This window comes from Podarcis muralis, chromosome 10, assembly GCF_964188315.1.
Source record: "Podarcis muralis chromosome 10, rPodMur119.hap1.1, whole genome shotgun sequence".
Taxonomy (NCBI): Eukaryota; Metazoa; Chordata; class Lepidosauria; order Squamata; family Lacertidae; genus Podarcis; species Podarcis muralis.
The window spans coordinates 27,373,403-27,400,624 of NC_135664.1; the positions used below are offsets into that span (position 1 = coordinate 27,373,403).

The following is a 27,222-nucleotide window of genomic DNA, read 5'->3' on the forward strand; positions in this document are numbered from 1 at the left end:
CAGCCTTATTAAATTTGTGCAGTTTTCAAGCTTTAGTCCATTAACTTTGGTTCTTATGTAGGTTTAAATATCCACAGTTGAGCTTCACACAGGTGCAACACTATTTTTAATTTGGGTAATAAAGAACGTTACCTGCTCACAAAGTGCGTGCATCACTCCCCTTGAGAGCAACTTAACCGTGCCTCGTCCCAGAGCTTCCTTCTTTCGTTGTGAACTAAATATTTGAAGTTCCTTCTTCTCTTCTTCACTTAGAGACTGACAGTATCTCACCTTCACCAAAAGGAAAGGAGAACAACTTTAAGATCTATGCTAGTTATATTGGAAAGAAATGCAGTCTGTCTTTCCTCAGAAATCTATCTCAGAAGTGACTATGTCCATCAAAATGGAAGAGAGCTGAAAACAGATTCCTTCTGACATTTTCACTCCTGTTCAATGATTCAGGTCTTTGCTAATGGGAACTGGTACAGTGACATGAGACAACCATCACAAGATGTGAGTGCAGTTCTACCCTATATGCAGACATTGCTTTTTGGAGATGGTATAAGGGCATTTAGTTTTACAAGTTAATACAATATGCTTTAAGCAGAGTTCCTTCCAGGTTTTTTTTCTTTTAGACTATAACAGTGAAGTACAGGGATGGAAGAGATTAAAACCTGATTAGGTATATACACTGTATGAGCCTCAGGGTTTTGTAATTTAGGACTGTTTGGGGAAACATTACTTATATCAGCACAGTTAACACAATACACTCAATGGAGACACCAGTGAGACTTAGTAGCTTCTTGTTTAGAACCTTTAATGAGATACTACAAACCCAACCTGCCCAGCCCAAACCTCTACTGCATCCAGCAGCTATACTCACTGTACCAACATAACGTTTAGATATCATTAAACAAGTACTTTTCAAAGGAAAAAGCTGAGAAGTTTGGTTACTTACATCCAAAGATGTTTGTATTCAGTGTACAAGAGAGCTACTTGCCTCAGAGAACCTCACCTCCTGTGTTTCTGTGTGAGTTGGCCTTCCTTTCCAGGTTATTTTGCTGTGTCTCTGCATCTTTGCACCAGGAATGACAATCACAACAGATGCAGAGATGCAGCAGTATTTACCTGCTATCAGAGTAGTTTGCTGGCACACTAGAGCAGGGAATCATGCAAATACACAGAAGGTAGATTCCCCTGTAGAGGGGAATCTCGTGATCTCTTGCAACACACTTTTATTTACTAAATCTATACAACATTATCTGATGAAGGGCCTTTGACAAAGTTAAACTATCATAAGCCACACAGTAAAGAAACCAGCACAAACTAACAGCCAGCAAGATTATAAAATGCCAATTGCATTTCCAAAGCCTAGGATTTTTTATTTAATAGCCTGGTGCCGAAAAGATAGCAATACTGGTGCCAGGTAATCCTCCCATAAATTCAAGTGTCACCTACACCCCTAACAGAGGAAGAAGCAGAAATGTGGACATCAAGGGTGTGGGAGCTGGAGGATGTCTCAAGTCATTCAAAGTATTACTGCCCTGAGTCGGCCTCGGAAGGGAACAAGAAGTGGAACTCTTACTACCCAGATAAACTCTGCAGTCAAAATGATGACAGCATTACGTCGTGCATGGGTCTGTACCAACTGAATCATCTATATACTGTCTTCAAAGGCAGACCCATGCACGACGTACCACAGTAATCCATTCAGGAGTTTGCCAGGGAATGGAGAACTGTGGCCAGATATAATAGTTCCCTATAACACAGTGCCATAATTGAGAAATCACAGGTTTGTTGCACATTCAGCAAATTGGCCCCTCTGCCTGGACTGCAGGGCAAGAAATGCTTGACCATATCTACCTCATTGTCGTGGGGTGGCAGCTGATACAGAAGCTGCTTAATTCGGTGTTTCTCTCCTGGACTGTTAACGTAAGGGATCTTCTCCTCAGACAAACAAGCAAAGTAGAGCTGTACCTGAACAGAGACCAGAAATATACATAATGACCCATGTGCTCCCTCTTATCTACTGCTGTTATCTTAGGGTTTTGTTGTTTTTTAACAAAAGACTAGGATTTTCTTCTTTAGATGTTCGGCAAAGTTTGCATTCCTCTTGCTAAGTGCAGGTGAGCCAACTCTGTGAAACTGGATTGCCTCAGATAGCCAGCACCCAGCTGTTGAATTGCTGTTTTGGAATGCTATTTGCAGTGACAATTAGGGGTGCCATAAATTATGCACATCTAATTTCCACATCCTTCAAGGATTGTCAGCAAGTCTGTTAAAATTCCACATTTTCTTTCTGCATTTTATCACCCAACGTGTGAAGATATCCAGAAAGAATAACAGTTATAATGACAGGCTTTAATCTTACAGGTTAAATAAAGAAACAAACATTGTTTTGTAAATTAATTCTTTCCATGTGAACTTTGCTAGAAACTGTTGAATTTTTATCTTTGGGAGAAGGTTGGAAGAAACTCAATTTCCCATCTGATAAAAGTGGAAATCCACTAAGAATTTGTCCTTTTTTTCAGTGTAGGTCTCAAAAAATAAAATTATTCTACCCAAAGTTTATTTTGCTCTATGCGTAGTATTGTTTTTTACGTTAAGATTGACAAAAATATTGACAAATCCCCAATATAAAATAAGGTCTTTTGCTTCATCTACATAGTTAAGGTTAAGGAGTTCAAAGTTTGACTATCATTTCCTGCAGAAAATCATGAGAATAGCGCTGCCTAAGTGAGGGGAAATTGGGTTAATCTTTTGCTTTTGGACCACTGACTATGCATGTCAGCGTAAAAGGACACTTAAGGGTCAAAGAAGTTAAGGTCCGACAAATAACTTGCTGTAGAAAATGTTTTAAATCGAATTAACAAATAAAAGAACCGCCTCTTTTTGTAAGCTTTTTTTTAAAAAAAATTATTTAATCGGTTTTTCAATACAGACATCAACCACAAAAAACACATACAACAAAAACCACAATAACACTAATAATACAATTTAACAATTCAGATTTGAGTGTTGATATACCTATAACTACACCCCCTTTTAACAATATTTCCCCACCTCTCCTCTCCCTACTTCCCACCACTTTGTAAGCTTGAAATGAGTAGTTTCTGCTCTTACCTGTTCAGGTCTAAGACCTGGAGGAACCCATGCATATTCTTCTAGGGCACAACCAGAGTCATCATCAGATGTCGAGCTTCGCTGGAAGCCAAATGTCAGGTTGCCCCCTTTTGGCTCCATTTCTAAAACACACACGGTCAGTGGGGAAGTGTCAGGATACTCAGTTGCAGTTCATCAATTAAGAGCTCTGAAAACAAGTTGGAAAGTCAAATGTTACAACAAAAAATCTTGGTTGCTGTTTTCAAAACAAAGAAATGTCAAACTCTCTGGTGTGCATACATAGTATGTGATAACAGCCCAAGGGGGTTAAAAAAAAACACAAGCCTGTTTTTCAAATAAACAGTTGAGGGTTTTTTAATCACATGTTTCTAAAAATTTAAAGCCCAAACCCACAAAAACTCTACAGACTGAGCAGCGGTGTAATGGAGAAATACTTCTATAATCTATATACATGGAATATAAATAAAGATACAGAATTAGCAAATGGGGGGGGGGGATGTCAAGAAGAAATGGATGATGTGGTTGGGTCATCATAAACGATCCCAAGGCAATTCTTACATATACTCTGGGACATTTTAGATGCTTGTTCGCAGCATCTCACGCTCAGTGGAATAGTAATAAATATTTGTGCTTCGCTGAACTGCTTGCTTCTGGCTGCATGATTTCAACTTGTAAAATGCACTGGGCTTTAACAAAAGATCTTAAACTAGACGAGACACAACTTTTAGCTTTTAATTAGAAACGCAAACACACTATTGGAAAGAAGTGTCACTATTTAAACCACTAAAATGAACTTCCCAAAGCAAAAATGTGCTTTGGGGTTCTATGGTGGTAGTGATACGTACTTACAAAAAAGTTACAGACCGCGATTCTTTAATAATATGCTGAGTTAGACCCTGAAATATGTGTCAATATGCCAAGCTAATTTGAGAAATGCAGGGCTGTATTAAACTAGTTAGTCCCAACTAGCAGAAGCCCACACAAGGACTTCCACTAGTGCAAAAAGACTTCCTCTTGCCCCTTCCAAAATTGGCTTGGTTGGGAGAACCCCTAAAACAGGGCGCAGGCAGCAAAGGGGAAATGATGTGTTGAGTAAGCTTAACTTCTGGTGAAACGTTTGCCTTAGTAGCGCAATGTTGAATTCCTCTCAAACACGAATTTTGAGATCAATAAGAACCATCACTACTTATAAACAGGGTTATCACTGTGGAAGGTGAGTCATCCCCTCCCATCAGATAACTTCTGCAAGTTAAATCCATAGCACAGAGACACAACTGTTGGAATTATTACAAGGGGCAACTCAATGTGGTTTAAAGTACAAATTTGTTTTAACCCTGGTAAAGCAATCAGTACATGCTTTTCTAGGCAGTGAACTGCACATTTTGGACAGTGAAAATAAGTCAAACTCAATAGGTTTGCCAAGATTAAATTTGGTCCATGTGTGAGCTACAAATATACCCCCTATTGTTCTATCACCTCTGCCCCTCCTTTTCCTTTTGTTGTCTTGAATGAACTTCCTGTCCTTCCTATGCAATCCCATAGCTGTGTGTGGTAGACAGACCATCTAACAGTTTATCTCCTTCAGTTTCATGTTAGTAGAACAGATTTTGCTAACTCTTATCTCTTGGTGTCATTTGCAAAAACTTAAGGGGGGGGGAAACAAGTAATACTACAGTCTCTTGAGCATTCAAATCTGCCTCTTTTCCTTGAATGCAAAATGCTAAATGAAAAGAGATCCAATATTATATGCAACAAATCTTCACAGTAAGTTTAAGTTTATTCAGCACACTGCTGGTAGCAAAAATAATTTGACATTTAGGCCACACTAGTTACCTAAAGCAAGAGAACTCAAATACAGTTACAAGCACTGGAAATAACTTTGGAGGTCAACTCCATGCTCCACAGTAACTCTACAATACAGCCTCTGCTTAAAAGCCACCAATGAAGAAACAGACCACCATCTCAAGAGGCTCTTACTGATTGGGGAAAGCTTCCTGTGTTTAACCAAAATTTGGTTTCTACCCATTAGCGCCAATGCTGTCCTCTGAAAGTAGAGAAAAAGACTGCTCCATCTTCTGCAAGACAGCCTTTCAGATATCAGGAAACAGTTATGTCTCCCATTAGTCTTTTCCAAGCATGCTTGTCTTGTTCAGCCATTCCAACTGGGACTTGCATTTCCAGAGACCTTACCAATATGGGTTTTGCCAGTTTCCTCCTTAAAATACAGTAGGCAGAACTGGCCACCCCACATGAAGCCTGACCAGTAAGTGCATAATAGAACAGAACTAGGACGACTTCTTCTTCTTTGCAGTCTAGACACTTGCAATCTAGACATTATGTTTCTATTTAGGCATCCAAAGACTGCATTAGCTTCGGTACTATACAGAGCTTACCAATTACAGCACTTAACAAACCAAACGTTACTTCCCTCAGTTTCTTTGACCCAATCCACAATTTCAAAAACAGCACTTTAATAATTCTATGTTGTTTTTCCTTCACTAGGAAGCTTAACTGCACTGTGCTGAAAATTTATTCTGCAGTTTCCAACCATTCTTTATCAATTAATGAGGGGGGGGGGAACCCTGGATTTTATAATTTTCTAAGGAGAGAAAAATTCTTATGGATGAAGTGCAAGGCGTTTAAGGTGGCCACTGTTTTTGGTGACTGCCCATTCCTTCACTCCAGTGCTTTTTTTTGGGGGGGGGGAGTCGCAGGGGTAAGCATACCTCTAAACATTTTGTGATTTTTTTTGTACTTTTGTCCATTTACTGTATTTATTTTTTCTTATTTGAACTATATAATGGTGATTTTCCTGAGTCAAAATGAGAGTACCCCTAAACACTTTTTTTTGGGGGGGGGGAAGCCCTGATTCACTCTACATATTATCTCTCTAGTATTTCCATTATATAGCTTTCCCAGGGATCTGCACTTTCCCCCAAACCCACAGCTGGGCTTTCCTGTTAGCACATGCTCTTGACAGCTACTGATTTGTTGTTGTTTTTCCTATGAAAATTTTTTAACTTTTCAAGGAATCATTGCCTAAAGTTTTTTAAAAGGGGGTAAAATAATACTGGGACGCGGGTGGCGCTGTGGGTTAAACCACAGAGCCTAGGACTTGCGGATCAGAAGGTCAGCGGTTCGAATCCCCGCGACAGGGTGAGCTCCTGTTGCTCGGTCCCTGTTCCTGCCAACCTAGCAGTTCGAAAGCACGTCAAAGTGCAAGTAGATAAATAGGTACCACTCCGGCGGGAAGGTAAACGGCGTTTCCGCGCGCTGCTCTGGTTTGCCAGAAGCGGCTTAGTCATGGTGGCCACATGTACGCCGGCTCCCTCGGCCAATAAAGTGAGATGAGTGCTGCAATCCCAGAGTCGGCCACGACTGGACCTAATGGTCAGGGGTCCCTTTATCTTTACCTTAAAATAATAAGGTAAGAGAAACTTGGCAAATGCACAGAAATTTAGGAACTTGGTAGCCAATCTCCCCGGGTTCCCACTCTTAATCCCAGAGGAAGACATCTCTCCTCCAAGGTGGTTGTTTTTTGTTTTGTTTTTTTAAATCAGGCAACTAATTGGCAGCTGCAGGGAACTGCAGAGCACTGAAGAAATGGTCCGTGGAAAGAAAAGCCATACAAAACGAAACCTCACAAAGATTAAATAAGCTCAATAGCAGGCTTCTTCAACCTCGGCCCTCCAGATGTTTTTGGCCTACAACTCCCATGATCCCTAGCTAGCAGGACCAGTGGTCAGGGATGATGGAAATTGTAGTCTCAAAACATCCGGAGGGCCGAGGTTGAGGAAGCCTGCTCAATACCAACCAAAATTATACATTTAAAAATTATTTATCAAGCAGTCTGCAAATGAGGCAGAGAAAAAAGACTAAGAAAAATTTTTCTTTGCAAGGAAAGAAAATTAGAGGACAGGTTTCGGCGGAACACTAAAAAAGACTAGTTAAGTTAATCTTCCATTCATTACCTTGCTGCCTCTCTGGACACAACACATATTTTGGCCAGCACTGCCATTCCGCTAGGTTAGACAGTCCCAATGTAAAAGACTGAGAACTTGCTCAGTCTCCTTCACCAATCTTGTTCAATAATCCACATTAAATAAGAGAATATTTTTAAAAAGTAAAAGCATGCTTTTAAGCCACTAAAACCAAGTGCCACGTGAACCGGCCCATTCACAATTTCCATATTTGGAAGCCCTCCTTTGGGTACCCCCATGTTTTGCAGTGAGGAAACCGGGAACTGAGCAAAGGGCCTTCCCAGCTGTGTCATCCTAACCTTTGGAATGCTCTTCCGAGGCAGCTTAGCTTGCCTGGAAGCCACCATCATATATTGGGTTCCCAGTATCAGGATCTCTCCATTTCTCTTAACTTTCATAAACAGGGGTGGAGAACATAAAGGCCATCCAGGTGGTTGCTGACTTCAATTTCCATCAGCTCCAGCCACCATGGAATGATAGGAGCTGCAGTCCAGAAGCATTTGGAGGACCCCAGGCTCCCACCCAGTTATAAATGATGGTTAAGTTAATTTTAGACTGCATTACAATCCTCAGATTTTACTATTATGTTTGTTTTAACTATTGTTACCTTTTGTTTTGATACTGACATTATTGTATTTACCGATTTATATGATTGTTATGTTGCCCTGAGTATATACATATAAAAGGGTGGGAGAAAAATAATTCAACAAAATAAATATAGTCTTAAGAGTATCTTCGTCTGCACTGGAGGAACTGAAGGCTAATGTATAAAATTGCTTATTAAAATGTGCTTTTTGAAAAGAAAAAAACAACTTTGCACACATTTCAGGTACTGTTTCTGCTTGAGCAGCAACAATGCTTGGCATTTATAAGTTAATTTTAAATCAAGTTTTAGAACTAACTATATTCATTAAAAAACTAAAAATCCTGTACACTATTTAATATATGAGTGAAGAACAGGCTGAAAGTTTTTATGATTGAAGTTCTCAGCTCATGATACCATTGTAGATTGTGTTAAACATCTACATAGAAGAAAATACTATGTGACATCTTCCTGCTCTGTTCTGCAGAACATGAATGACCTTAAGTGCCACCTCTGTATAAGTGCTGACTAACTACTAAAGCTTACAAAGAGAATCCTTGTACTGGTGAATGAGCAATTATTAACCATGTAATTGGATTAAAGGGTAATTTGATTATGACGTTTAGATATACACCAGTGTAAATTTCACCTATTGTCATTTAATAAAAAGCTGTTCTAAAGACAGAACTCTTTGCATAAAAGCTACCAGAGACAACCAGTTTCTAAAAGATAGATGTATCCTTGTTCTCTGGGCAACTGTTGAAGCCATGTGTGAAACTAGCCCTTATGTTAAGATTTCCAGCTCCCAGAGTATGTATGCTCTGTGGTCACCTCTGACCAGATTGTAAGAGGTCACAATTCATAAGGCCAGTTACACAAACATCCTTCCCTGCCCCCTGCTGTTTAACTCTGTCCTGCAGGGCAAATTGTTTAACAACTTTTTGTTAAACTGCTTGTTAACAAGGCTATGGGGAATTCAAGATGCATATCACACCCCTAGCTCACAGTATACTGCAACTATAACCCAAAGGGTCAGAACTTGAGGTTAAAAAGCAGGTGTCTTTGTTGCTGTTCTAATGTGCATGGTAAGAGAGCAAGGAGTGGCAATATTACCAAAGCTGGATATTAACATACATATATTTCAAGTGCAAGAAGAAGGGGAAGGGGTGATAGGGAACCAGACTTATTAAATTCTATACTGTATTGAAATCATTTACACTTTAGTAACACTTGAGAAACAAAACCAAAAATAGCAAAAAGATCTTAGATGTTGGTTAAAATATTTCAATTTCTCTTTATCTTCAGATATCACAAAACACATTATATTTGTCCCTCTAAATCTCTATAGGCATGATCCAAAGTGCCACTGGAATAGATTCAATGGCATAATTCTACATATGTGTCTACTCAGAAGTAGGTCCCATTGAGGTGAATGGGATTTACTCCCAGGCAAATGAGAGAGTAGGCTCCCACTGGAAAGAAATGAGATTTTAGAAATGCTTAACTTGGCTGTATCTTGCAGAGGAAAAGCACTGACATATTAATTAGGATGGAAACACACAAAAGGCTTTGTCTCAATGGAAATTAAGCTCAACAAAACAGTTTAGGGTAGGAAAGCAATATCCCAAAGAAGTAGTTTTTCCTCTAACTTTTAAAAATATCCCTATTGATATATGCTTTACATTTCTCTTTAAACAGCCACCATAGGAAACAGCGGCCAGATTTTACTCCAGTGTAAATATATACTCAGGTTTCACTCCCATCACCTGTTGGCTCATGAACACCATACTTCTTTGTTAAAACTTACCACTCTAACTTTTGGGAGGGAAATCATTTACAAAGAAAACTGTTCAAGGAAGTAGTAAAGTAAGCAGTAGATTTGCATATAAATTAGCCCCCATTATCTTTAAAAAATAAAAATAAAAGCCAACATGTGGGGCTTTATTTGGAGTGGGGAGAGAATGCTTTAACTTCACTTTAAAGGGGAATCTTATTTGTGTCTACTAAGAAGACCCAGCGGGGGCCTTACTCCCAAAAGTCCACAGGATGCAGTCTGTACAAACTACTTCAGTCAGGAATAGTCTCTCTAAAGTGTTCAAGACTCCCTCTACCAAACCTTACTTAAGAATGACTTCCTCTTTATTTTATTTTTTTAATGGCTTGAAGATTTCAGCTTTAAACATGGAAGATCTTTGCTACATTTTGGTCAAAGCTGCCTGCCTTTTAAAAAAAAATAGTCATTTGCAGCAGGCAGGTCTGATGAATTAAAGGTCCTCCATCTGTGGCATGTCTACAGGAGCAAGAGGAGAGAAACTGGCACAACAAAAATGCTCAGGGCTCTGGGGCAGAAATGCCAGGATGCCCTTCTTCCTCAGAGGTGCAGGCAAAAAAGAGAAAAGGTGCCTAAGAAGTAAGTTACTTCTGTGTGACATTTCTATCCCAACTTTCTGCCGCAATGGAATGCACTGAACTTTTAAATGTTGATTAATGAAAACGCATTCAGATAGGTAGCTGTGTTGGTCTGACACAGTCAAAATAAATTATTATATATATTTTTTAAATTGTCCAGTAGCACCTTAAAGGGACATGGGTGGCGCTGTGGGTTAAACCACAGAGCCTAGGATTTGCCGATCAGATGGGGACAACTGTTGCTCGGTCTCAGCTCCTGCCAACCTAGCAGATCGAAAGCACGTCAAAGTGCAAGTAGGTAAATAGGTACTGCTCCTGTGGGAAGGTTAACGGTGTTTCCGTGCGCTGCTCTGGTTCGCCAGAAGCTGCTTAGTCATGCTGGCCACATGACCTGGAAGCTGTACCCTGGCTCCCTCGGCCAATAAAGTGAGATGAGCGCTGCAACCACAGAGTCGGTCATGACTGGACCTAATGGTCAGGGGTCCCTTTACCTTTAGCACCTTAAAGACCAACTAAATTTGTTCTGGGTATAAGCTTTCGTTTGCATGCACACTTCTTCAGACACACTGAAACAGAAGTCACCGATGTCTCTATGCGTATGGTAAACCCATATACCCATCTCCTACTACCCTTCTGAGAAGAACCCCACCCCACTCTCCCACTATATATAAGGATCTGGTGACTTCTGTTTCAGTGTATCTGAAAAGGTGAGCATGCACACGAAAGCTTACACCCAGAACAAACTTAGTTGCTCTGTAAGGTGCTACTGGACATTTTAATTTATAATGAAAACGATAAGCCTCTTGTTAAAAAAGGAGGGGGCACGGAAGCAGAAGCCCCCCCCCCCAAGGCATCTTCATTACAAAAGAGAGGGGGGGGGAGAAAAAAAAAGAAACCCCAAGCACTTATCTCTGTTTGGGACCCAGGCAATAACCCCCCCCCCTCTGACATGGATGGGTGGCTTTACTTATAAATGGGGAACTTGTGCGGGGCGCGGAAGAAGGGAGATGCACTCCAAAATCCGAAGTAGTCCAGGCTTCCTCAGCACAGGGAAGCTCGCCCCCTTTTTCGGTGAGGCAGGAGGCTGCCCTTCCTACGTTAACTGCTTCGCCTCCCCTTCTCCCCGCGCGCGCTCCTCCTTCGCTCCCCTGGGCTCGCCAGGGACTGCAGCGCGGGACTCCTCGCCACCAATGAAAAGCGCGCGCAGTCTCCGCAAGCCCGAAGCACCGCTGCAAACGCCACAGGCAGGGCGACCTGCTCTGCGGCCCGGGCGGGGCGGAGGGCTTCACCCGCTCGCGTGCGCAACGACTCAGGGGAGCCGAAAAAGCATAAACAATAATAATAAAAAAGAAGGGGAGAGCGTTTCTTTCGGGCTCCCCCCCCCAACACAAAATTCTTCAGACCCCGATTCCCGCCTCCCCTCTTAAGCTACCGTCACTCTAAAACGGATGGCCATTGCACCCCTTCACACGAAGCACCGCAGTCAACGCACACGGCGCGCAGGCAGGCATACCTACCAAGGGGAGGAGGAGGGGGGTGGCTCGTCTCTCCACTGCATCGGAAGCGGCCGCCTCCACACGGGAAAAACTTGCCGGAGGAACAAGCCTCCCTGCTGTCCCTCTTCGACAGCGCTTCCAGTCAGCCCCCTTCCTCTCCGGCTCCCTCCCTGCCCATTTCTTCGCGAGACCGGAGTCCGCGGCGGGCTTCGCTCCTCCCCGACGTCCCCCCCCCCCCTCACAGCCGCCCACCCCCTTCGCCGCCGCGCAATCCTCTCAAGGGGCCTTGACAAATCCCGCCGAAGGAGCGTCTTCAGTCAGTCGCCTCCACACGCACACACAAAAATCATTCCTCAAGGGGGTTTTACTCAGAGCAGGACACGCAGTTGAATGGGCTCTCTTTAACGCCAAGTTCAGCTCTTTCACTGTGAAGAAGCGAAGGAAATTCCTTCACTTTCTGCTGTCAAGTCTTTGCCCACTTGGAAGATCAATTGCCTCGGCTGGGAGGGAGACGGGTGCTTTGCATTTCCTCAGGGAGGAGACACTCAATTTCCTCTCTCATTTCAGGCAACTGAGTCCCAGGCAGGATATTTTCAGACACAGGAGGCAGCTCACATCCTGAGGGTGGGGACGTGCTGGAGAAAAGTGGCGTTTTTTTATGGTGTTCATGTTAAGTTTTCAGTCTATGTCACCCTAACTCCACCCTCCATTGTGCCTAAAAGCCCTCCTGGCTACATATCTGAGCTGACCCCTGTGCAGTTTCTAATTCCTTAAGCGCCAGTCAACGCTACCAATCAATCACTGGTGACCCAGTATGAACTACAAGTGGCCATAAAAGCTGGGGAGAGGAGCAGCCAAGTCAGTCCTGAAACACATGGGTGCGTAAAACCAAAAAGATGGGAGGCCTCATCAATTTCCCCTTTCTTCCCAGGCACTCCCTTCATCATCGCACAACAAGGAAGTCAGCAAGAGGATGCCACTGGGTCAGAAATTAACAAGCATATGGCTATTCTGAGAAGGGAAGCATTTCCATATGAATTGCCTAAGCATTCCCTACCATGTCAGCCAAGGAAGGTTAGGTACTTCTGGAAGGAAAAGCATTGCTCCCCACCAGACAACAAAAAGCAACAATGGCTTGGAACTTCGTGTTTGTCCGCTTCTCATCTCTCTGTGCATTGACCATGGGTCTTACAGCAAGGTTCAAGATCTCTCCTAATTCAAAATGTATCTGCACATCCCATTACAAGCCCGGATTTACGTGTTAAAACTATACCGCCTAATAATTATACACCTTGGGGTAGAAATATAGGCGCATGCCTCACTGCTTCTTCAGGTCTCTATGAACCTTTGATCCCTTTAACAATTATAGTCAAAAGCGATTAAGTAATTCTCTTTCAAAGCTCAAGTATTAGCCTCACAACCAATTTGTGAAGTCACAAAATCCTCAGTTTGTGGGCAGGTGGCATAAGCAGCTTACTGCACGACTCCAGGAACCCAGGTATTTCATTTTAGCCCTGTTTTTGTCCCATTAACTTCGGTAGAACTAAACTGTAGTGTAGCCGAATAGCCTGGTTTAGCTGGGCTGCAGATAGAACTCTGGTGCTTGCTTGTGTTTAACACAGACAGCTTCCTTGTATTTAATAGGAGCAATCCTATTCCTTGATCAGTGCTGCTGGCAAAGAGAAGGATTCAGTGGTGGCAGGCCCCTTCTGCACCTGCATTCAAAATGGGACACTGGGGTGGCAGCAGGGCCAGCGATGGTCCAGCTTCTGTAAACTGACAGAGTTTGGGCCCCTGTGCTGTGCCAATCCAGAGCTGCCATAGCAAAATAGGTGCAAGCACTATGCTACCACCTTCTGCCTGATCCAGTGGTGAATCTGCCATGCCATGCTCCCTCTGCCCCAGTCTGGATTGCTGCCTTAAACATTACACTGGCCTTTGCCGTATTAAGATACTTATTAGTACAGTCTTTTGCATGTCTACTCAGAAACACTGAACTTATGAAGTTCAATGGGCCTTAAGTGTGTATAGGATTTCAATCTATACTTCAGTGCCTACAATGGGTATGAATAAATGTAGTATAGGGCATTTGTAAAGACAACAAGGTAAGGAAGGTGAAGGGTTATAGTTCCTGAAAAAGCAGGCATATTAGTCTGCTGCAGCAAGCTGTCAAAGGTTTATATCAGGGGTGAGGAAACTGTGGTCTTCCGAATGTCGCCAGTGATTAATTTGTATTACGGCTGAACAAGCCTCTACAACATCTGAACCTATAAACTACTGATTGTGAAATGACTGAACTACCTACAATACTGGAGTTTAAACATATGTTATCTAAGAACTTGGGTGCAAAAGCTGTCTAAACAAACATTTCCATTCAGCCGAACAACAGACCTCATTGTAAGCTTCAGTGTAACATTGCACACTTAGCAGTGAAGAGTTTAGTAAAGCTTAACAGCTCAGAAGTAGAATTGGGTTTCCAATGCCAAGTAACAGGGACACCGGCGAAGAATGTTGGTATTTGAGCACAGATAGCTGAAGGTTAAGTTTGTAAGTGCAACAGCTAGAAAGACTTGGCCCTGGTCAGACAACAGTATTTATAATTCAGACATGCTTGGCCAACAGCCAGCACTGAATCAACTTGATGAACTTTCAAAACGGGATGAACTAATGACACGGCTGCTCCTTCTTTGTACATTTTAAAGTGGAAACTTTTTTTCCAGCTCTCATTTTAGATATGATTTCTCAGCCTTCAACAGCCTTCAACAACTAGCCTGCCATTCACTCTAGGAACCCTGCAGCATAACTCTACCAGGTATGCCTGAGACATTCAATCTTTACCAATTCCAGTACAGAAGTGGATCCACAATAATTTGTGCACTGGAACATAGCTATTTGCATTATTTTGCACTTCTCTACACAGTGCAACAATTTTCAGGTCCCCAACTTCATAACAGTGATTTTTAATTGACACTCTTATGAGATACTATATATTCAAATGTATATGTTTAGATGGTTTTCAGTGCAGTTTTTTTTTTTGGAAAAAATAAATACAGATACTCAAACAAGATCCAATTTATTTATTTTTCTGTTTAGCCTCTGTTTGTTTGTTGGTCAGAAACTGAAACATTTTCTTGAATTCAGTTAATCTGCATTGTTCTTTAAATGATACCTTGTGTCACATGCAACTTAAAATTGTGCACAGCAAACAAATTATCACTTGGGGGAGAATGAGACAAACAGATCCTGCCAGAGGAGAAGATAACAGAGCTTGCAGGCATCTCTCTCTGATGTTTAATCACTCCCAATACCTGCATGATGGCAACTATTTGGCCGTATTACTCCCTGAGATCTCCAATTTACTTACATAGAAGAATTATTAGGGGGGGAAATGTTAACACCTGAAGGTGAATACTTTTTCCAGCCACCTATTTCATCTGTAGCTGCAACTTTTCAGTCAAAGATGCAAAAGAGTTTTTAAAAAGCATTTTAAAACAATATATATTTAAACTTAAAAGAATCTCAAACATCTGTTCATGTTTGGTATTCAGGAAGTTTGTGGATAATAGTCTTTGATACATACTATTAAAAAAACCTCTTTGGGACACCAAATTTCTTACAGGGAATATGAAGTGATTTCTCAACTTCAAATTCCCTGTAAGAATGCATTATCAAGAGTATGTAGTGCACAACACATATTGCAGCATTATCGGTAAGACAAACACAGCTGCTAACTAATCCCAAATGTGACTGACCACACACATTTACATTATGCGGCTATGTTTTATATACAGGTGATTTTTTTTATTCCTCTCAAGGAAGGAGTTTATGTACCTTAAACAAGAATGTATAGTTATTTAAAACAATTCATGTAAAAATCAGGCATAGGCAAACTGGGCCCTCCAGATGTTTTGGGACTACAACTCCCATCATCCCTAGCTAACAGGACCAGTGGTCAGGGATGATGGGAATTGTAGTCTCAAAACATCTGGAGTTTGCCTATGCCTGATCTAAATCCACACATGAAACATTATTTGGGTGTGGGGGAAGTCTATGTTAATTAAATGTGAAGGGTTTTTTGTTGTTCGTTTTTTGTAACAAAGAACACCAAGCTAATTGTAACTCAAAGCAACTGCACAGCTACCCCTCTGGAAATCGTTAAAATGGAAAGATAATGGAAGGAAACAAAGATCGACTCGGGGCTGGTCATTGCATATGATTCATTCAGGTGACTGATCCCAGGCAGGACACCATTTTCTTGCTTCCAGTCATTAATTTAAAAAGTGACAGCAGGGAGTCAGAAGGGAATGTTTTGTTTGAGGTATATGAAAAATGGCTAGTATGTAGATGGAACTGGGGGCTGCTTAAATCTATTCCATGTGCAATGGCACTACAATTTTACAGCCTGCTATTTTGGGTGGGATGAAGAAGTCTGCAGAAACTTAATACAAGATTCAAAATTTGAATGAGGCAAATTTATCCACAGGATGCTAAGAGGAGTTAATCATGTCTCAAATGCATTGTTATAGCCAAGGGTGAATCCATTCTTTTTGGGTTTGTTTTGTTTTTCTCCATTCTTAAAAGGAAAAGGTTATGCGTCACAAGGTCCATCAAGGCCCAGGCTTATTTCAGTGGGGAAGTTTAGCTGTCCCAGAGTTGGCAGCTCAGCAGAATGAATTCTGTTTTAACAAGCTCCACCCATTCCCCCCCCCCCCAATCCTTGGAGCCTTCATCAATAAAGATAAAACTGTTTGCCTCATAAATTATCCAAGAAGAGTATCATGAAGTAAAGTACTGGTAGATGACATTTGTCAGGCAGAACAGATTTAAGAGCACATAGAAAGACTGTTGTTGTTACAAGCAACATTAAGCCAAATTCCATGCAGCTTGGCAAGCACTCCCCTCTTACAAAACTTACCGGAACTGTGGCAAAATAGAGGTAACATTCTAGATGTCGAGGGGAAATTGTGCACTAGAACTCTAAGGGACTTCCAAGTTTTTTGTTGTTCTTAAAGAGTGTTGGAAAGAAACATGAGCAGCTCCAACCGGAAAAGCATTTTCTCACCCAGAAAACATGACAAAATCCGGCTCATCGGTACGGTTTTGCTCCCAGAAGTATTGCTACACATTAAGTCCCTTGAAACATCAATAGTTATGTCCATGCCTCTTTAGAGAAAGATAACACAGTCGCATGGTTTTCGAACGGCTTAGTTCTCGAAAGATTTGACTCCTGAACACTGCAACCCCTGTACTATATCATCTTTCTCCTCTTTAGATTGAAAGCTCCTCCTGTTTTGTGTGTTTTTGGGTTGGTTTGATTTTTTACTTCCCTTACTCTGTTAAGTGCCATGTACATTGATGGTGCTTTAATACATTAAATTGATGGCTTACTGCTCACCACGTTTCTCTTTGTATCTTACATTAGAAGGATGATTTAATCATGTTTCAGCTAATGATTTAATGGGACACCATTCCTCTCTAGTTTGTGCAGCACTATGAAGGAACAGCTAGCATCTTTGCTGCTGAGGGAAAGAATTCCTCTTTCGTCTTTCTTTGCACTGTTAATTTTAAAATGACAATGGAATGAGAGTTTATACATACATGCATTGTGTTTTTATATGTGTTGGAATCCACCCAGAGTGGCTGGGGTAACCCAGTCAGATGGGCAGGGTACAAAATAATGACTACTACTAGTAGTACTACTGCTGCTGCGGCTGCTGCTGCTACTAGTAGTAGTCGTCATAGTTGCATTAATGTTACTTTTGGTTCTGGCTGCTGAAGCACATCCAGGTCATGAGGAGACTCTCTTGTCTCTCAGTACATGGCAGAGACTTGGAATAAACATTGTATAAACATCCTTATCTAGACTAATCACTCCGCTATTAGACATATACCTTCAGGCTAGAGGATCTCTCTCTTGATAGCAATCAGCCTACATCACTGATGACCAGTTTAAACATCACATACACATTATCCAGGTGCAAATTGTGTATTGCAGATCACTTCCTAAGGGATGACTGGACACCCTGGGGTGAAATAGCTACACTTGTAAACAAGTTTTAGCATTGCTGTTTTGTTTTAAAACTTGTTTTCAATGACAATGGAAATGCTTTGATTGTGGGACATGTCACATGCTGCTGCTAACCTTAAAATGTTCTTCTGAAAAAGATGGCGAAGTTGTTGCTTCAGTGGGTTATCATAGGAAAAGATGTTTTGGATTGGCATTCCAAAGTGCTGTGAAACAAATCTGCATATGCAGGGAGTACAGAACACTAGACAGCAAAAATAAAAAGTTGTGGCCCAAATTGTCATTCAGTTCTAGTAATCCGCATAAAGTAACTACTAACTTTTGCTTAGGCTTGTTTTTCTACACTGCTTTTTGTATCGATTCTGACCTGAAGCAAAGTACTGTAGTGAACTACCAAATTCGTCTGGCACAAATTTCTCAAAATTAGGCGCAGGAAATAAAGTTGGAAGATGGTAATGTATTACATGGGTTTTAGGTCCAGTGAAGAGTAAACCAAATTAACAAGCTGAAAACTGTAAAGATAACCAGAATGCACCATAAACATTATAAATGTTAATACAATATGTAAATACTTGCGGAAATGAAACCTGAATAGTCACTTTGAACAAATATTTCTCAAATATATTTATTTTCAATCTTCACACTTCTACCCTTTTATAATAAAGGGAAAGAACTACCAAAAACAAGTTATTTCTTCTTGGGGGATTTTGTTTACCTTCCAGTATTCAGAAAACACCAGCTAAAAAGGCCACAGGATATATATTTCCATTCTTTTTACAGAAGCTTTTCTGTTTATGTACACAAACAGGAGACGATACAACTTTAGCTGTGGCCCTATAAAACCATTTATTCTTCTCCTCCCAACAGTTTGCTCTAGGACACATCATTAAACAAAGAAAGTTCCTACATCTGGTCCACATCTGCAACATACAGAATTGTAGTTTCCATCATCACATGTAATCGCTTAGTAGTAATATACTTCCTGGTAATTAATTTAATAATTCCCTTTAACTCAGCGCATTGCAGGGGTGTGTGTGGGTGTACACTGTATTTCCAGATCTTGACAAAATATTGACTTGTGACCTTGTTCTTTGAATTTAATACAAATTCATAAGTTGGTTTGCAGGGAGCCCTTAAGACACAGTTTCCCATTTCAGATGTCATGGGAAACTGTGGTTTAAGAAAACAAAAACCACCTCACTAAAAGCTGAGCATAAAAGGGGAGAAAGGGGTCTCTGTATTTCCCTTCAGCTTGTGCCCTGTGCTCAGTGTCAAGGAATATGAACAACTCTTATTAAACAAGAGTAATGAACTTAACAGGTAGATAAATAAAAACAATGATCTGTTATAAATAGTGGTCTATGGAATTTTTTCTACATGGAAAAAGATTGAACCCATACACCAAGGTGATTAGAAGCCACTGCCATTTAAGTTTCTTTTTAAAATGGCTCAGTCCATTCTGCTCTTTTCGGGGGGGGGGGGGGAAGGACCCATCTACTACCAATCTCGGACTAGGTATTATATTTACACTCTGCCTGTTTGAAATCTTAACTCACATATTTGGTCAAGAGGCAGTTCTAAATGCAAACTTTGAACACAGAGATATTATGCCAGAGTACTCACATACATGCTATTCATAGGACTTGGCTGAAATACCTTCAGTCTGTTTCTTAATCAGGTTAGTTTAACATAGGAAGCTGCCATTTTCTGGCCCATCTAGCACAATGCTGTCTACAACAATGGATGAGTCTCTCTCAGTCCTACCTGGAGATGCCAGGGACTGTTTTCTATGCAAAGCAAGCATGTGTTCTCCCCGTTGAGCTACAACCCTTCAAGGTGAAGAATAAATTCCATTCAGAAAACATGCTCTGCGCAGTTGATCAATGGAAGCCTCTTGTGGCCTCTTCTTGTTGATGATGTGCTGCCACTTCCCTCTTGCCGCTTTTCACTAGCCTCACCTTGAAGCCTTGCTGGTGCTACTTCAAATACCTTGTTGCTGCCCACTCACTTCTCCCTACTCTTTTCACAGCGCAACACACACACACACACACACACACACACACACACACACACACACACACCAGATTGGCAGGTGGGTGTGTGGGAAGTGGTTGGAAGAGCGCTAGCAACACTTTCAACTGGTTGCCAAATTCCCTTTGGACTCTCAGCTGCTGTTAAAGTTATTATTATAGGAGAGGAAGCAGGAAGTGCCCTTCCCACAATGGAACAGCTGGTGGTGCTGGGTTTTTTGGCCCCCTAGGGCAGGACCCACTGAAACTGCAGGTCTGTTTATGGCTGGTTGAGTGCTAACAACACTCGCTCCCTACCAGCAAACTCAGATCAAACCGAGACACACATAGAATCACTGAATTGTAGGGTGGCGAGGGACCCCAGCGGTCATCTGGTCCAGCCCCCTGCAATCCAGGTATCTTTTGCCCAATATGGGGCTTGAAGCCATGAACCTGAGATTAAGAGTCTCATGCTTTACTGACTGAGCTATTCCAGCTCATTAAAAAAAACCTTATTGGACTGAACCACTAGTAAGGTTCACTCACAATAATTAATTTAAACTCTGGTGATATCTGGCCCAAACACAACAATATATTGTATTGCAGAGAGAATAGATAAGAGGTGTCAGTTATACCTAGATAACAGTTATAAGCCATCTTGGCCCCATGCTGAGCAGAAATTTCCAAAATGCATCACACACGAAATACTTTCCCTTGAACTTTTTCATACACGATTGCCAGTAGCTAAGTAACTATATTATGTTTAAGATGAGTTTCACGGGTATCATAGGTATAAGGTTGTGAAGAAATCCAAAGAAAGAGTCTACCAACAGAAAAATATGAAAGCTAACTTGAGTTCCACCTTAACAGGGATATGACCAACTTTCTGCTTGTCAATTTAGCTTACATAGCTGTCTGGATCCTGTTATGAGTAAAGAACAGTTATTCACTCACATCTTTCCTGGGGGGTTTCTTTCCTTGAAGTTTCCATAACAGGAGGAGGTCATTTGTCGGGAACTGCAGGAAAAAGTCTGAACTCAAACCTTTATTTCCAAAACATTCATGCTGTCTGTTGCTGAGACGTGTTTTACTGCTGTAGTTCAAAAAGAGTCTGAACTGAAGTCTACAGGATTAAGTGCACTTATATTCTGCCTTCCTTCTATCATGGAGCTTGAGGCAGCATACATGGGAGTTCCCAAGCAGTCTCCCATCCAGGCCCTAACCACACCCATACATGTGTGTAAGGGAGCTGCAACACAACCATGCCCTGGTAAGTAAAGCACGGGCTTTGAGCCAATTGGGTTTTTCCAAAATTCAAGGCAAGCAAAACACAATTGCTAAGAACAGAACTGCCATCTATCCAGAGCCGAATTCTAAGAAATACGCAATTGTGCCGACAAGCTGACATTTATTCTATCATGAGCTAAAGGTAAAGGGACCCCTGACCATTAGGTCCAGTTGTGGCAGACTCTGGGGTTGTGGTGCTCATCTCGCTTTATTGGCCGAAGGAGCCAGGGTACAGCTTCCGGGTCATGTGGCCAGCATGACTAAGCAGCTTCTGGCAGACCAGAGCAGCGTACGGAAATGCTGTTTACCTTCCTGCCGGAGCAGTAGCTATTTATCGACTTGTACTTTAACGTGCTTTCAAACTGCTAGGTTGGCAGGAGCAGAGACCGAGCAACGGGAGCTCACCCCATCACAGGGATTCGAACCACTGACCTTCTGATTGGCAAGCCCTAGGCTCCATGGTTTAACCCACAGTGCCACCCGTGTCCCTAGTACATGAGCTACTCAGTGGTAAATCTATAACACTCTTCCTAGTTAGTTCCATCTTCTTTCCCCTCACTAATCAGCAAGAGCTTCCTCCATGCTTACTTGGTCAGATGTGAGAGTTATCGAAGGTGGTAGCCAACAAAGATGTACTTCCTTCAAGTAGACTAAATGTAATTAATGGACCTAAAGTAGTCATGAGCAGGGAAAACTCTGGGTACAACTCCAGAAACTTATATTCTTGTATTACCACTTCACCTCATATTTATGCTGAACAGGTTGGATGCAGACTAACAGCACAATACAACTCTATGCAAAAGCAAGCCCCAAGTTCAATGAGTCATACTCCCAAGTAGAGGGAGTATAAGGTTGCAGCAGAACACAAGTTCCATTAAAATCCATGTGACAGGTTAGCCATGTTTTCATTTTCTCAATCAGACTAAGTTAGTCTGGGAGTCCAGGTTCACATGGGTGTCAATGAATAAGACTCCACATGATAAGAAAGATGCAGGTGGGCAATTGTAGCAGCCCCTACACCACTATCTGCTCTCCCTCCCACTCCAAAAGTGACTAGCAACTTCTTGGATGCAAAAGCAGCAGAGATGAACAAGGAAGTTGTTGTTCGGTGCACAATATTACTAGCACAGAAGCATCAAAGCCTGGTTGAAATTCTGTTATCTTAGTCTCTTCTCCAAACCAGACAGACTATATTCAGTGTTACTCAAGGTCAGATGGCCTATTCTTGGATGTCAATTTCTGTTACCTCCTACAGAGAGACCTTTAATCCACTGTTGTGTAGGTTGCAGTGACGCTATTGTTGGTTGTGCACCAGTCAAAAAACATTAATCATTCGTTTTCCTTAATCTTTCAAAACAATCTTTGGATTGAAACCCTAGTTTTTTAGTATTTGCACAAGGATGGCTATGATCCTGAGCACACTCTTATGTGGTTTTAACAATATTAACTTCCAAATAAATGCTAAAGGTATCTCAGTATTCCATTTGAAATGAGCATACAGGAACACTGCACTTACTCTTTGTAAAATATATAGCTGATGGAGCTATAAGGATCAAAGGTATGACTCAGTAGAAGACAACTTTCTATGTTCCCATCCACAACCATTTCAAAATCTGAGAAACATTTTTCTTACCTGTACAAAAGCGATGCAGCAGTCATGACCGATACCTAGAATTGATCCCTAGATTCAACAAGCACATTCTGACTTCTCACACATTTACCTATTATATCTTGGGGGTGGGATATGGTTCCCTGCTTCCATGCACAGAAGCAGTTTGCTGTTTTCAAAAACTGACGCTCTTTCCAAAAAAATAAGAATAAATGAGTGCTGATACAGTAGTTTAATTCTACAAAACTGCTTCCAGGCACAGACCATATTTCTTCCCATATTATATACTTATAGTTCAGTATAATTAAATTAATGCATCATTCTCATTTTGAGCCACTTCCAAATTTTTTTTAAGTAACATGTTTTTCAATTTCCTCAAAGCTAGTCATTCCAAAGGCACCCAGCCCCTAATCTGAAATTTTATATATTTCTTAAGTCCTCCCAATTATCCTCTATCAGAACAACGCCCTTTTGAGTAAGTTGAAACAAGATTCAAATTATTAGCTCAGGGAACATTTCCCAAGGCTACACTGGAATGTGTTAAGATGAGGGGGGGAAGGAGTTCTGTCATATGCAGTGACAGCCGTCTCAAAGGCAGGACACTCCTGAATAAATTGGCATGCATAGCTTAGGGTTCATCTCCTCCTCTAAGCTTAATCTTGAAAGGGTGACTGGAAAAGATAAAGAAAATAACCTGAAGCAACAGACATAGAAGCTCTCACCAGTACAGAGAACCGCTGCCTTATACCAGGCCAAAAACAGTTGTTCTCTTAATTCTAAGCCTGCTGTTGTCCACTCTTGATTGACAGTGGCTCCCCAGAGCCTCTGGCAGGTCTTTACCCATCATCCACTAACTGATTTAACTGGAAATATGTCAGGGATTGAATCTGGGGCATGATAAATGAAAAGCATGTGCTCTACACACCGAGCTATGGTCCTTGGCCAAGAAACTGAGGCTTCTGTTCCAATAGAAAACTGATGGGGTGTGGCGGAATTACAAGAGGTCTGCAGCCAATAATTGCTTGAGAAACTCCAAGCAATATGTTCCATTTAGTCCCCCACCATAATGTAATCTACTTCTTTGGGCTCCCTGGTCCTTCCTCCTCCAAAATCTCCCTGTTGTGTCCCCTCTAATGGCACAAAACCTCTCCTGCGCCAAAGCTGTGTGGGGAAGTTCTTCACTTCATTTCCAGCTCTTTCCAGGTCCTCCACAGACACACACCTCAGATTCCTCCTCCTTAGGAAGGAAGCAACTGCTGTCATGGTAGACAAGGGAGAGCAGGGAGGAGCCTTGGAGTGTTGCTGCTGAAAGAATGGAACTTGTTCCAAGAACTCTTGATTAAGGAGCATGAGAACCGACATGCCTGTGAGAATGTGTGTGTTGGAATCGCCATCATGTTCCATTGCCTAATGTCAAGCGAATAGCTGAGCATCCAGCTGACACTCCTGGTTAGGGAGTGCATCAGCTGCTACATCAGTTATACCAGGGATGTCTAACCAGTCGAAGCGATCTACCGGTTGATCGCAGGGTGTCTGTGGTTGATCATGGGATCCTGATTGATTGCCCTAAATGAACAACAACAAAAAAGGGGGGTAGATTACTGCCAGTTTATTTATAGTGGGAGTAGATCACTGTCTCTTGGAAGCTGGACGTGCCTGAGCTATACCATTACAGAGGATGCTAAACCATTCCTCTCTCAATGGCAGCTATCTCCGCTAAGGATGGTAGGAGGAGAGATGGACGCAACCCCTCCAGATATCCCTTGTAACTGAGCATTCATCATGATTTGTGGTCACACTTTCAACACCAATGGCTCCTTCCATGGTTTCAGGTTTGTTTGCAATAGGTACATGTCCTGTAGTAGTTTCCTGCTAAAATCCTGTAACTTTTCATACCACAAATGTTCCACAGGTTATGTTTGTTTGTTTGTTTGGTCAGACTTTCATTGTGCTATAGTTTCAAGGGTGCCTCTCCAGACGGCAATTATGTGGCAAACTGGGGAAGCTTAGCAGAACTGTTGCTAAAGCTTCCCCAGTTTGCCACATAATTGCTGTCTGGAGAGGCACAACTGAACTATAATAATGGAATAATGTGTGGATGCTCCAGGATAAAACAACTCAGGACTGCAACATCTCAAAGGACCACCTCTCCCCATATGAACAGACCTTGCAATCATCACCATGAGAGGTCCAGAGGGAGGCAACATAAGGAGGAGTATTTGGCCCAGGAAAAATGAATCTCTAGGAGAGGGATTGCAGACCTGTGGGCCCTCCAGATATTGTTGGACTACAACTCTCAACATTTCCTACCACTGACCACCCTGGTTAGGGCTGATCAGGGCTTGAGATCCAACAACATTTGGAGGATCAAAGACTTCCCCCATCCCTCTCCTGGGACAAAGGGACCCTCCTCCAGAAAGCCTATCTACTCTCACTGAGATTTGCACTAACCTTGTACTAGCAAGACAGGATTGAGGCAAGAAGCATTTCCATTGTCCTACTTGCTCTGAACAAACTCCAAGGATCATAAGGAAGTGGCAGATCCCAAAAGATGTATATTGTGTTATCTGCATCCCAGCAGAGGTGAGAGAAAGACACTTATTTGGCAACCAGACTAAACTTTTAAATGCTGAACACACCAAACAATAAAAGTTTAGGCATTTTTATCACATCACTTGCCGCTTATCTGAAGCATTCTTCCCAGTTAGTTCAAAGGGTCAATTTCACACCAGGATACCAGTATTTATCAGCCTACTCTCCACCAGGGGCCTCATAATCGTAAAGAGAAGTGTTGCCTTCAACTGCTATGACAATGGCACAATCAAACAGGCACTTCAAAAGATATAGCGTTGAATTGACCACAGTCTTCATGTTAAATTCCAAGAGGCTTTCTTCATGAAGAAATCTGAACACACCCTTCAGGACTATATATAGAAGAATGTGAAAAGTCAAAGTCACAAAGCTGTGTTAAATTGGACACAAGGAGCCTATCTATATATACACCCTGCCATTTGTATATAGACATAGTCTTGGTAGTGAAATGCAAAATGAGTATTAGCATCTAAAAATGATAGTGATTAGCAGTCAATAGGTCCACTGTTTTGCACATTAAAAGTCCATTGTCTTACTACTAGCAAACACAAAAAAAATTCCTTGCAGTAGCACCTTAAAGACCAACTAAGTTAGTTCTTGGTATGAGCTTTCGTGTGCATGCACACTTCTTCAGATACACGAAAGCTCATACCAAGAACTAACTTAGTTGGTCTTTAAGGTGCTACTGCAAGGAATTTTTTTTGTTTTGACTATGGCAGACCAACACGGCTACCCATCTGTAACTGGTACTAGCAAACACCTCTGGGTACGGCAGCAGGTAGAAAGAAAGAAAGAAAAAACTGAAGCCCCAGCCAGATCTTGCCCACCTGCACAAGTAAACTTTTAGTTATGTAGAAATAGCCCAAATAAAACTTTTAGTTATGCAAAAATAGTAGAAGACACACCCACCAGCTATAACCAAGCTCACCCAACCTTGTCACCCCATCAGCAACTCTCAGGATGTGATCCCAGTAACAAAATCACCCACACATCTTATAAACTTTAAAATATGCAGCATCTCAGCATGTGAACAGATCCAGTCACCCTAACAGGCAATGCAGGTAAACTGCCCTCAGGTGTTCATAAAAGGATGCTTTGCTGCTGCTTTATAGATCAGGACCATGCCCTCTCCACCCTCCCCTAAAAAAATCAAATCATGACACTCCTTCCCCATTGTAACTGCTGCAGTAAACATCCCTTGATCTCTCCAGAGTAGGAAACTTAACAGTGATGCAAAGCATCTATAAAAAGTAAGTGCCAGAGCTTGGCTATTTCACTGCCTGTTTACTTGCTTTGTTTGAACAGGAGGCCCCTGTTTGTTTGCTTCAGAGCCTAAGCGCCAGGAAGAATGCCACTCTGCTCCCTTTTTCTTAACCACTCCCTGATTTTCCAACTTTAGCTCAAACACTAACAGACAAATAGCATTATGCACATGACAGATTCCTTCTCCCAGAAACATGAATTAGGGAAACCACAATGGGTAGATTGGCTCTTAAAATTCTTCTCACCTCAGTTTAAAAAATTTCATTATCGTCATAATCATATTTGAATTGAGGTTTTTTTAAAATAATAATAATAATCTGGCCTGGAATTTGGTAAATTTATATATAGCAATAAAGCTTGCCAGTGCTCTACTCTTAAGTACTTTACTTTTTGGCCTTTTTAGGGTTTTGGAACTGAAACAGAAGGAGGCTGGAAAACATATGCCCTGCTGTATTATGACAAATAGTTTTACATCTGGACAAAGTGCTTTTACATCTGCAGCATCAAAGTTAAAGCATCTATAAGGTACTATTGAACATAAATTGTTTGGGTTGAGATCTGGTAGCAGAGACAAAACCCCCAAAATGGAGGCATATAATCTAAACTCTCTTCAGCCACAGCCAGCCAATGATACATGGTAGTGAGGGTTGTAGTTTGAACAGCATCTGAGGAAACACAGGTTTCCCATTGTCATTTGTTCACCTTGATCTCCATGGAGGAAAGGTGAAATATAAGTTTGCTCAGTGATTCAAGTATAGGTCACCCAATGCAGGTAGCAGTGTTCCAAGATTTTAGGACTATATAACAGATCATACCAGCTGTTTGGGCAGAGGAAGGGTAGGCATTGTTTAGTCGTAATAAACCATC

General features: G+C 41.6%; 1 protein-coding gene across 2 annotated transcripts in view; it reads right to left on the bottom strand.

Moving 5' to 3' along the window:
- The window catches only part of PRICKLE1 (prickle planar cell polarity protein 1), a 66,760-nt gene that overhangs the window by 4,879 nt on the left and 34,659 nt on the right, over positions 1-27,222 (bottom strand). Inside the window, exons 1-4 of one of the 2 annotated variants that reach the window (XM_028746392.2) lie at positions 11,592-11,732; positions 3,103-3,289; positions 1,843-1,956; positions 133-270 (exon numbers count right to left, since the gene is read on the bottom strand). In XM_028746392.2, coding sequence (XP_028602225.1) covers positions 133-270; positions 1,843-1,956; positions 3,103-3,222 — 372 coding nt within the window. In that variant the 5' untranslated portion in view covers positions 3,223-3,289; positions 11,592-11,732. Of the gene's footprint in view, positions 1-132; positions 271-1,842; positions 1,957-3,102; positions 3,290-11,591; positions 11,733-27,222 lie in introns of those variants that run through there. The other variant, XM_028746391.2, reaches the window with a different exon arrangement.